Source organism: Polyodon spathula, chromosome 17, assembly GCF_017654505.1.
Source record: "Polyodon spathula isolate WHYD16114869_AA chromosome 17, ASM1765450v1, whole genome shotgun sequence".
NCBI lineage: Eukaryota > Metazoa > Chordata > Actinopteri > Acipenseriformes > Polyodontidae > Polyodon > Polyodon spathula.
Window position 1 is genome coordinate 29,936,941 of NC_054550.1, and position 12,428 is coordinate 29,949,368.

The 12,428-nt window shown below is 36.6% G+C and overlaps 1 protein-coding gene across 1 annotated transcript; it reads right to left on the reverse strand.

Moving 5' to 3' along the window:
• Nucleotides 1–1,207: 1,207 nt before the first annotated feature.
• Nucleotides 1,208–10,793, reverse strand: LOC121330350 (potassium channel subfamily K member 13-like). Its single transcript, XM_041276810.1, has 2 exons — nt 10,399–10,793; nt 1,208–3,301 (listed from the first exon to the last, which is right to left on the reverse strand). The coding sequence occupies exons 1-2, from the start codon at nt 10,733–10,735 to the stop codon at nt 2,424–2,426; spliced, it is 1,215 nt and encodes a 404-aa protein (XP_041132744.1). The 5' UTR covers nt 10,736–10,793; the 3' UTR covers nt 1,208–2,423.
• Between the last annotated feature and the right edge of the window lie 1,635 nt (nt 10,794–12,428).

A 12,428-nucleotide genomic window follows, 5' to 3' on the forward strand; every position in this document is an offset into this window, starting at 1 on the left:
CTAGGAGTTGAACTATACTGGGATTAACTGTGTGTGAATTTTTTTTTGTATGTGAAATAGTAGAACTGAACTCAAAGTCAGATTTGAGTTCAGTTCTGCTATACTATGTATCTCTCTGTATCTCTTGAGTTTATTAATACACTAAGTATGAAACACCTAGGTAAGGCATTTCCAAAGGTGGAGCAGCAAGGTCTAATATCAATTGTATCCAATGTACACAAAAGTGCCTAGAGTGGACCCACCACTTTTAAACCCCATATTTCACTCCTTCACCTCTTCACAGTACAGTATAATGGAAAACTATTGTCTCCTTGATATAATGTCCTCCAGGGGAAAATATTCCCCTCAGCCATATTGTTCTCCTTGGGGACAATAGTTTCCACTATATTTGAAACATCCAGTCCATGCATGTTTTATTAAATGTTGATTGACACCTTTATTTCTTTTTGGTTTCTGGATGGTAGCCCGGGTTTTTGGTGTGGATTATTATTGAAGAATGGCAATACATGTTTTGTTTTTTTTTTCATTTAGAATTTGTTGGAGCGCATCGTCACAATGCTGAGGAAAACAAGCTTGCGTCATTTTTATTTCTTGCTGATGCGTTTGTGAAAGTTCAGCGTGAGAATGGGTTTAATGTTCTCCATTATATGCATGTTTGTCCTGATTAAGCACCTTTCTGGTACTCAGTTGCAAGTTACATTAGTTGCAAATGCAACGACATTATACAGTACATTATTTATGTATTCATTAACTTCTAAGTGGAAAGTACATGCATTTTTGGATTGGGGGTAATGCAGACATCTAGGTATGACACAGAAAAAGAAAGGTGTCTCCACCAGAAAAACTAATGGTGACCATGCCTAGAGAAATCTTTATCTACCTTACATGCTGAAACACCAAAACAAAGGCATTAACAGCACAGCACAGGTTATCATGTAATTGTCAAGGAAAAACAGAAACAAAATAAATGCACCAATATATACTGTATATATATATATATATATATATATATATATGTGTGTGTGTGTGTGTGTGTGTATATATATATATATATATATATATATATATATATATATATATATATATATATATATATATATATATATATTGATGCATGTATTTTTTAAAATTGATTTATACTGGAAACACGTACCATAACATATGCAAGCTATCATGCCAAAACATTTTATTGCTCTTCAGTCTCCAGCTGGTTTTGCAGTAAGGAGGCCACAGGACTGCAAACATAACCAAGGGTTTATAAGTTATTGATAATACATAGTGTACATAATGTATGTATAGGCCTGTAACCTATACTAATTATTTGATTCAGTACCACTAAATAACCTTATATATGTACCATTCTTATAATCAGTTATTTCACCTTTTACTCCAGGACAGATATCACAGATATCACATGTAGTCTTTGAAGTATTGAAGTATTGTGTACACTCAGAATAGAGTGTGCGCACTGTTTATGTGCCTTCCCATGAAATTATGCCTTACAGAACAGTGCAGCTGCCTAGCACTAGCATTTACTCATATGCACAACCTGTATATCTTGCTAGTTGTAGTTTTCAGTAATAATGAAATTTTAATGGCCGATGTCTTTGGGGAAATTGTTTGGCTAAAATGTTATTTTTGTAGCTAGAAGAGACATACACTGCCTGACCACTTTTTACCCTGATAGCAATGGCTACTTTCAAGACAATAATGAACCCTTCAACTGTGCCAGGATTGTGTGTCAATGGTTTGAGGAGCATGAAAGAGACTTCAGGCTTCTTCTTTGCCACCACAAACCCCGGGTCTCAATCAAATTGAGCATGTGTGAGATAAGCCCGAATGGTGCATCATCATCCTTTGCCTACCTCTCTACACCAATAGAGTGAAACATTACTGAAAGAATGGATTACATCCCTTGTGACATATTCCAGCACCTTGTGGAATCTCTGCTACTTCTTGTCAAGTCTGTAATCACAGTAAATGGTGGCCCAACCCAGTAGTTCTAATAAAGCAAAGTGCTGTTCTTCTCCTCCCTAGACTAGTTTATAATTTATAAATGAGGGAAGGTGGGGTACCTTGAGCAATTTTGTACCATTAGGAAGAGTATGGCTTATGAAAACATTGTATGAAGAAAGACTAATATTCTGGTTTATCATCCTTTTCTGACCTCAAGTCTGTTCTGTATGCTGCCATTATATAAAGCTATAATTCAATCTCTGAAATTTATCATGGAAAAATCATAGGGAACCAGCTGGATCTTTCAAGAAGACAGCACTTGCTTTGGTGCATCAGGCTAAAGAAAAAAACAAACAAATAAATAAGAAAAGGCCAGCCATGAGGTGCCTTTGGATTAATTTAGAGAATGTTGTGGATAAAGATTTGAGATTATACTTCATGTCTAATTTCCATATGTTACACATTTGTCACCTGTCAACACTGGTCTCTGCCAGTCTGTTGTTCATGATTGCCAGGGCCCCTACTCCGTCTGAAAAGCCATTGTGTCGAGAGTTGGAGCCTGATTGCCTTGGATTACCATTGGCTGTCTCTGAAAGCTGCTTCTGCATGATGGCCAGGGACACCTTGTTAGCTGCTAAGAAGTCCTTCATTGAGATCATCTCACCAGACATCCTGCGGCCGTCAGTCTCGCTCTCATGGATTATGTCTGTCTCAATGGAGTCATTCCTTCTGCTCCGGAAGTTACCAGGCATCACGACGTTCCTTCGAGATCTGAACACTTTTCGATGGCAGCAGCGGCAGTCTAGCTTCTTTAAAATCCAGTTCAGAATCTGCTTTATAATGATGGATATGACGTTAAATAAAGAGTAAATGCAACAGACCCCCATGAGGATGAAGACAAAATTACCCAACCTGTAGAGGCTTTGGTTCTCGTACCTCATGTGTTGGCTGCTGACCAGATCCCCAAACCCAATGGTGCTAAACGCCACGAAGCAGAAATAAAGCGAGTCAAAGTAAGTCCAGCCCTCAATGTCCGTGTACATGGCAGAGGCACAACAGGAGATGATAACGGCTGCCACACACAGGATGAGCATGACGTAATAAACAGAGGGCTTCCAGCCAGCAAGGCTGTCCCCTCCTTCTGAGTTCCTTCTGTTGTCCTGGGGCATTCCCCCTTTCCACCGCCGCTGCCTCTCGTAGCATGCCTTGAGGATGTACGCCAAGACCGTGATCAGGCGTTCTAGGAACAGGTTAAAGAACAGAATGGTAGCTGCACATCCGATAAGGCCATAAAATATCAGGAAGATCTTCCCTCCAATTGTTGCAGGCGTGGTCATTCCAAATCCTGCAAAGTGTAAAAGGATAAGAATGGTAAAAACTGTGTTGAAATTAACATCATTAAGACTTTATCTCTGCTAAATAGCTACCTTATAATGGTCCCAAATTGTTCATCAATTAGACACAGTATTGTAAGTTTCACAGTTTAATGGATTTATTTAAAAATGAGAATTTGACATTTGTAAATTAAGTAGTAATCTGCTTTTAGAAAGGAAAAGTAATGTCTTACAGGCCTCCCTCCTTCATTTTTTTAAACCACCTCACTCAAATAAACATCATGGCTGGTATTACCAGTTCAGAATTTTCTTTAAGCTTTAGAACTGTGGAAAAGAGTCTCATCAGCAGATGAAGTTCACATGCTTCCAGAAGCAATGGACAGTCATGCACAATCACATCAAAACAATATCAAATTATTATTTATATTGGTGAGGCCAGAATTATCTTAACAGAACAGTATTCCTCTCCTGCAGTTAATTTCCATTCAGGAGGCAGTGTGGATAAAAAACGGCATATTAGTTTCAGCTATATTTATCTTCATATTGCCATTGGCAACAATGACCATGGCCCTGTTTCAACCTTATGGGCAAGTCTAAATCTAAAGGTAAATGGGTAACTTTTTGGATTAATTGACATGAGACCGCGCCGTATATATCATATATAGATGATATAAATACTCTCCATATATATATTTTTATAAGCGTTACTGTTAGTCATATCCTGTGGTTGGTTCTTGAATTTATGTACCACTGCAGGAACAACTAGCAAGGATGATAAGAACGGTGAAAAGATACAATCCTATACCTGAATAATCCTTTCACAAACTTTGTTTTCTTTTATATTTATTGAAAACCCATAATACAGGTACTTAATATCATTACTGTGAATGTAAATGAGCAGTAGTTTGTGGAGCAGATTCCCTTATAGACCTATTCATTGCCTGACAGAGACGACAAGGCATAACTCCCCATAATAAAATGGAACGAAATAAAGACTCACATAATATAAGTCCATTTTCTCACTGTGGAACGTACAAGGATAGAATAAGAAGTTTTATTTAAATCTGTTTAGAAAACAAAAAACATAGGGTAAAAAAGCTGCATCGCTTCAGTCTCGTTATATGTGTTGTCAGAAAGGAACACTAACAAGAACGTGATGATCTGCCAAATTGATCTGGGCTCTGGAGCCCAAAAACCACCTCATGATTGCCATGCTGTTTGCAATAATCACAAAGCAGCATGGCCTTACATTTAATAATCCCTGGCTGGGAGACTCCATATCTGGTGTCAGTGGAGCAGTAGATTTATACATGCAGGCTCTTAATAATACCAACAGGGCACAGAACACTATTACTGGTACTTTTATAAATATATAAATTTATAAATATAAATTTTATGGAAGAAAAACAAGAAAAGCACAGATGTTTTCTATAGGCCAAGGGTTGAAGAGTTATGAAGAGAACATACAATAATATAAAATTTCAACGTAGTAAAATTGAAATATGAAATTTTTAATTTAGAGAAAGCAAAAAATAATTAATACATACATACGTACATACATACATGTCATTCAATCCACAGCCTCCTACAATGATAGACATGACAATAGCCTCAAGAAAGGACAATTTCCATTGCAAATGTCTAGAAGACCCCCCCTCCCTGGTTTTTGCAGTGGTTGTAACTAGTATTCAACAGGGTTTCCTGGCCTGGAAGCACACTTGCATGATATGAATTGGCACGGGTTCCTATTCTAATTTGTTTTTTATCCCCTGTTCCACCCTAGCAGGGACTGTTCTAAAATTCCAGCCAAAACACTTGTGACACGACAATTGCAAATAAAACTAAATCCAACTCCCTTGAGTTATCACAGAGCTTGTCTAATTGATCTTAACAACCAGCATCAACTTCCTAATCCGAATAAATATAATACAGCCTGCAATGAATGAAGCAAATGGTCAGCACAGAATGAATGGCAATGGCTGTGAGCAAGGAAAAAACCTTTCTATGGTAACATTTGTTTTTCTTCCTCTACTTGACATAAAGACTAATAAAACATAAAACCTAATTTGAAACGAGAAGGCTGGTAGCTTATGAATAAAACTCTCTGATCACCTTAAGTCTCAAGCATTACACCTTTTCATTTTGAAGTGACACACCCACGCAAAAGAAGCATCAAACAGGCTCCTCTGAATAGCAAAATAACACTTGAAGGAGTTGAAAGGAATATTTTCTATCCTCTGAATTTTCATAAATTACTGTTCGTTCGCACTCGCCTCTGACCAAGCTTGAGAAAGGTGGATTACCAGTACCTACTCTGAGATCCTTCTTTGACAGTATGAGAGTTAATTAGGTCACACAAGTTTCCATGAATGAAGGGAAATTTAATGAATGCTCTTCTATCTGATTTTATTGTACTGTACATGTTGATGTTTCCAAGAATCTCTTCCAAAATCCTTGTGTGCACCAAAACCTGTTAATTGGAATCAATGACTCAGGCAGCTTTAATATTTCAGTCCCCTGGTTTTCTTTCTAATCTGACCATCTTCCAGTTGCTGGACTGTTGTTATTCATTCTTTGTACCATGTCTGTTTGAAGCTAATTTCCATAAACATAATACAGCTCCATAATGCACATTGCCTACACAACACACGATGAATTCCCACTAGATCACTGCTGCTTTGAAGCTCCTTCTTTTCCCTTACAGACCGAGAGAACAGAAGAGGGATAATCTTTCGCTGTTAAGCAAATATGCCAGCCCTGAATAAATTAGATATCGATAGAGTATACATATAGGCAGTTATTAATAAAGTAGCCAATAAGAGAGCTGGAACCTTAACAAACTTTCCCATGGTCAATACAGCTACTTTTCCTATGTTGAGTGTGTGGGCTGCTGTGTGTATTGACTGACTGCTTTCAAAATTTACAATCCCGTGTAAGTGTCTTCTTCCCTTGTTTGCATCATCAATGCACTCTGTGACAGCGGGGAAATATTTAGCAACAGAACAAAGCCTTTAACAACTACTCATGCTCTGTTAACCAATACATGCAGAGATGTTAATAACGGAACAAAAGTTAATGCAAGGCTGGCTATGAGAACTACTGTATGTGGTACATTCAAATACAGTATTACGCATGTTGATTCTTAAAATACATTAGGAAAACTGTCAAAGCTATTGTTAGGGTGCTGGAAACATTTGTAAGGCATTTCTACATTACATTGACTATCGACAGTTTACTGATTTGGGATCCAATTTTCTATTATATGGAAAGAACAAAAACAGAGATTGTATAGCTTTCAAAGCAGAGCCTTAGCAATCTGCTTACCTGACCTGACCCGCCCACCGTGACATTTGTCTTTTTAATGAACTAAGGTGAAAGCCTTTAGGTTTTTAAAGATTTGCTTACTTGAAACATGTAGACTCTATCACCCTACCTTAAATTATAAACACAGAAAAGGTCACATTGCCATGCTGTGCTGCTGTTGTGGATAAAACAATGCAGAGCAATGAAACTTGACAAGTGGAGGCCTTAATAATCAGTGAACAAGTTTTTAGGGCCACCGCTCCTGAAAGCACCAGTCGTTGCGGGCAAACAAAGACATGTCTGAGTGACCCTTTTGTAAGAAGTTACTGTAGAATGATCAATGCCTATGCTATATTGGAATTGGCATTTCATTTATTCGAATCATAATCCAAAGTGAACTGTGTGCTCAGGCTTCCACAATTAAACACATGTCAACCACTAAGTTAACTAGAATGCATTTAGGTGGCTGAGTTGTTGTTGTAGTTTTTCATTTCTTCAGGCTGCAAGCATGCTAATCTAAATCTTTATTCCAGCCTGCTTGCTTTGTATTCATTAGGGTTTGCTCAACACTGCAGCTTTAGGGAGATGCGTTGATATCTTATCATTATCAGTGATTAGAGTTTTGGTACATGAGATGAGAGGATCTCAAGAATTGATAAATAAATCTTTTTTTTAAAGATATGCCTTCTGCATTTAAAACAGTGCAGTACATCCCTTATTCACATTTTGCAGTGTGTTATGCAAGAACACATCTTGTGGTGTAGTATTAAAATTTCTATAACATAAAATGTAGTCGAGGACTATATAAATCAGTCTAATCAAATCAAATCGGATAACTAACAAATAAAGTTGTAATTAATTTTGTTAGACTAATTTGTATCGTTTAATCTGTAGACATGTTGCTTCTTCAGTGGTCAGTTACTGATTAGCAGAGCCCTTATTCATTTTGCTGGTACATGTATGTAAAAAAGGTAGATTTGTACATTGTAACACCTCTTTTTCACTTTCCGAATCTTAGCGATGGATGAAATCAAGCTACTGAACCCTGGACGAAAGGGTCCAGCTGGGGATTCCCTGCCTGAAATCGCTGAGTGCTTGACCAGCAGGGATCATTGAATCCTCAGGGTTTCCTCCCTTACACTACCAGACAGTAAAGACTGCACTGCCAGTGAGACTCCAGCCAGACACATCAACAACTTTGCATAGTCAGATCCACTGAGGGGCCATTAAATATGACATTACACATGGGAATAATACACTGAAGCAGCTCTGTAGTTTGTAATTGAATCCATCATTAAGTGTCAATCATTTAAATGAACACCTGCAAGTACTTCAAGATAAATAAAATGGAACTGGTTTCTGTTTTTAAAGACAGCTGGACCACACAGCTCTTCATTTCAGTGCTACCCTGTACCCAAACAGGTACACATGTGCATTGACTAAAATCAAAATGCCCAATTTAGGGAAGCAAAGTTGCAATGATCTCTTTCAAGTGTTTCCACAAACGCTTATTTTTTTTAGTCCTTGGTAAAATTAAACAAATTAATAGTGCTTCAGCACCCGAAAACTGGTAATTATTTTCAAAATTGTAGCCTAATCTATTTATTTATGTACTGTATTGGCTTTTTTTTACTTGTTTATTTAGTTTAAAAAAAGGTACTTGCAAGAATGTAAGCTTACAAATACAGTAGTAACACATGTGTAAATGTTCAAATTATGTATTGTTTATTTTATTATTGTATGTGAATTTTGAACTGGTTTAAAATACATTAGTAATCTATGTCGCTGATTGAAATTTATATTAATTTATTGCCTTTTTTTGATGCAACAACTGCACTTGATGCTTCTATGCTCATTTAAGGAAAACATTAGTATTCAAATTAGTGTGCTAGTTTAACTATAATCCACATCGGAAAACTTACAGGTTAGCACAACTGTCATTGATTAGTTGGGCCAACGATCAGTTGAACTAGGAGAGATCTGCTCTCTCCTCCTTAAGGACATATGCTTGGGGGACAACGTATGACGCTTACATTGCAATATCCTGTACTGAGGATTTTCAGCTCTGGTTCTGCCAATCCCGCACCTTTGATGAGCACCGAAAAGGAATGAACGTTAACTCTGCTTTCTCTGAGGGACGTCTATGCCAATAAACACCGGCCAAACAATGTATGGTCACACAATCGTTATAACAAACAAAGGCATAGTACAACATGCAGTTTTATATTAAAAAATCAAACCACACACTCTACCTTTTGTTTCAGATCTCAACAGGTCTGTCAGTTTGCTTCATTTGTGAAAAGGAAAGAAGCGTGATAGATTTCAAATTGCATTCAATTCAACAGCCTACTCTCCTAATTTTAGAGATAATAATAGCTTCTCATTGGCAAATAAAATTTTACTTATGCCAAATGAAAGGATAGAGCTACATTAATTACACTGAGTAAAGTAAAAAAAGGACAAATATTTGCAGAATATAATTGATGTTTTACTAAAATTACTGCATGCTGATTGATAGGAACTGCCACTAGAGGTTGTTTGCTTGTATACTTATCTCCTATGAACACAGTGAATACATACATTTTAGATGACAACATTCTTGCTTGTTCTCTTTGTCTTTTATCTAAAGTTACTGTGCTGCCAGTGACTCCACAAAAGATCGCATGTAATTTACCATGTAATGGAAGAAAAGAGGAAACAAAGAAGGCAGGCAGCTGAAATGTCACTTTACATTATCTGAATGTACACACAGGATATCCTCCTCCGCTCCAAATACATTTTCATACAAAACTATAAAAACAGCAGGATACAGATATAGACGTAAAAGGTTCCTTTTAGTTATTAGCAGTACTTAAATTGTGCAATGTACTTTACATTACATATACATATATATATATATATATATATATATATATATATATATATATATATATATATATATATATATATATATATATATATATATATATGGGAGACTGGAGACAGTTGTAACATTTTTTTTTACCTTTCTCTCCATTACGCACAGATGATTTGAGCTAGTTTGACCAGACTTTGATACAAACAACTTACATCTGTCCTCTGCCAATCCCCATAGTTATGCTGCTTTAAAAGCTGATATACATATGACAAGTGTACTTGAAATATAAGGTTTCCGATGTTACAATTACAGTTGTAACGGGGGTGGGTTCAGATGTAACATTCTGTGAAGTATAATTAAATAAACAACAACACATTTAATTTAACTCAAGAATTGAATGTTTTATTGAATAAGATCAATTTTCAAATGAAGCAAAGGTGTTTGTTTTTATTTAACTCAAAAACTGAACATCTTTTATCTTTAAAAATAAAATATTTTACATAAGGCTTTTTTTTCATCGCTAAAATTATAGGCTTTATCAAGCAAGAATGTCACTCTGAGTCACAATTGTGACATATGAACATTTTGTTTCCTTTAGTGTAAGATTCATGTGCCCAAATATAGTTCAGCTAATGGTCTGTGGGGTCAATTGTAACATTACAACTGACCTCAACCCAGAGAGCCATTACTAAACGTCATGTTCCAGCAAGAAACAACAAAACTAAGAGCAACCAATTGTGTCAATTGTAAGTACTGAGATCGGGAATGAGAATGGTAAAAACCTGGATCCATAAACTGGATAACACAGGTATATCACAAAAAGGAAATTGGGGAAAACTGCTAGGTCAAAAATCGATTGCTGTAGATAAAATCTCAGGGCTCTTCCACAGAGAGACATTAACTGAGCATGCGTCGAGTTTTTATTTCCTCTACACCTTACCAACTTACCTATAGTTGAAACCACCGTCCCCGCAAAATAAAAAGCTCCAGTAAAATCCCAGCGTGGTCGAATGTGATCAACACGGATCCCAGCAACGTTGGCTTCTTCATAATCCCTCAGAAAGTTCACCAGCTCAGCCTTACTAAGATTGTGCTTCTGCGTGAAATTGTCAAACTTCTGCGCCCACTTCTCTTTTGCCTGCTTTTCTTTCGGCTGCTCCAGAGCTGAAAAGACAGCGGCACCACAGAGGAGGTAGAGGATGATCAATAGTGCCAGCAGAAAGAATCTTGCATTATCCTCGTTTAATGGACCAAAACTGCAGCAGCAGCAACTTCGGCAAGCCATTATGATACGCTTGCTTATTACGGTTCATCGGTATTGCACACAGAAACCTATAGGCATTATTTCATTTCAACCAGGGGAATAAAATGCTTATGTTCTGGATTCTAAAAAACAAAACAAAAAACTTGCTATTTATTATTATTATTATTATTATTATTATTATTATTATTATTATTATTATTATTATTATTATTATTATTTCAATTCTGAAAAAGCAAGACCAAAAACAAAACAAAATGTTATCCACTGAGGTGACTTCTGTCATTATTTTGCATCCTGGCAATCCCCTTTAATAAAAAAATAAAATAAAAATACAATCTACAGGATCGGGTTTTTTTTTTTTTTTTGGTTGATTTAATACCCCAATGTAGGTTTACGCATCTTCCTTAATTCAGTATGATGAATTGGTGACATCTTTACAGGAATTCCCTTTATTCTTGCTTATAACTTACTTACATAATCAATCCAAAACAGAATGGAGTTTAAAAACAGTTTCCAGCCGAGTTTAAAAAAAATAAAAATAAATACACGCGCATATCCACCGATCGCTTCTCTCATTGTTAGCCTTGGTAAAAACCCCTACGGTCGCGTCTCTCATTGTTAGCTCTGGTATTAAACTCCACCGATCGCTTCTCTCAGTGTTAGCCCTGATAAACTCCTTATATTTGTTGCGTAGTTTGTTGCTTCATTTGCACTGGATTCTGATTCTTGTATTAATTATTCCACAGGATAATGTTTGCTTTTCCGGTGACCTGCATGTTTAGAAAATTGTTTTGACTACCTCATTTGGGCAAATGCATTTGCAGTATTGTAATGCTGTTTATTTTTGTTTCCATATAGTGCAGCAAGTCCTTCCTTAACAAGAGCTGCTTCTTTATGTAGTTTTAGACGAATATGAAGCTACCGGTATAGATGAACTTCCTCTGTAGTTCCTCCGTTGTTTCGAGCGTAGTAGTGTCTAGCACATCTGATTTCACCTGTCTACTGGATGCACGACGACTGTGCTTGAGACTCACTCGCATTTATGGCTCTTGCTACTGTATAGTAAGACAGCATGGAAGATCGTTGTAGGAGGTGGGTTAAAGCTCAAAATCAGAACATTGTTTTTTTTTCCAATTTTTAGCAGACACATACATGACACGAAGTACCTTGAGAACACATGGCAATTCAATACGATGATAAAATGTGTTGCATTGTTCTTTTGAACTATTTTCGCGGATGAAGGATTTTGTACTTCTTAAACTTAATTGCATGGTTGTTTCCACTTCAGTATTTTATTGAATTCCATCCAATAGCTGTGGCTTAATAACATCTTATTGTACAAAGACTGTATATAGAAGGGCGTTCTAACATCAGGGTTCGAAAAGGCAGGACACAAGGTCCGGTTGAGGTACATTTGAAAGGAAGCATTTATCAGAATGGTCTAGTTACTACAATCGAGAGATTTGCTTCGGTACCTTGATAGTAACCTGCGGTTTACAAATAAGACGAGTACCTATAAATAAACAGGCAACTGCATGGTGTGGGTGTAGTAGTTACACAATGCAAAATACATGTGTATAGATATAAATGATACTTTTTTATATTATAAATGTTTCCATGTCTTTTAATGTACTGTGGCTAGCAGAAGAAGCATGCCTGTGGACCTAGAGGCAGGAATAAGCAATTTCCTCTCAATGTTCAGAACATCCCTGTG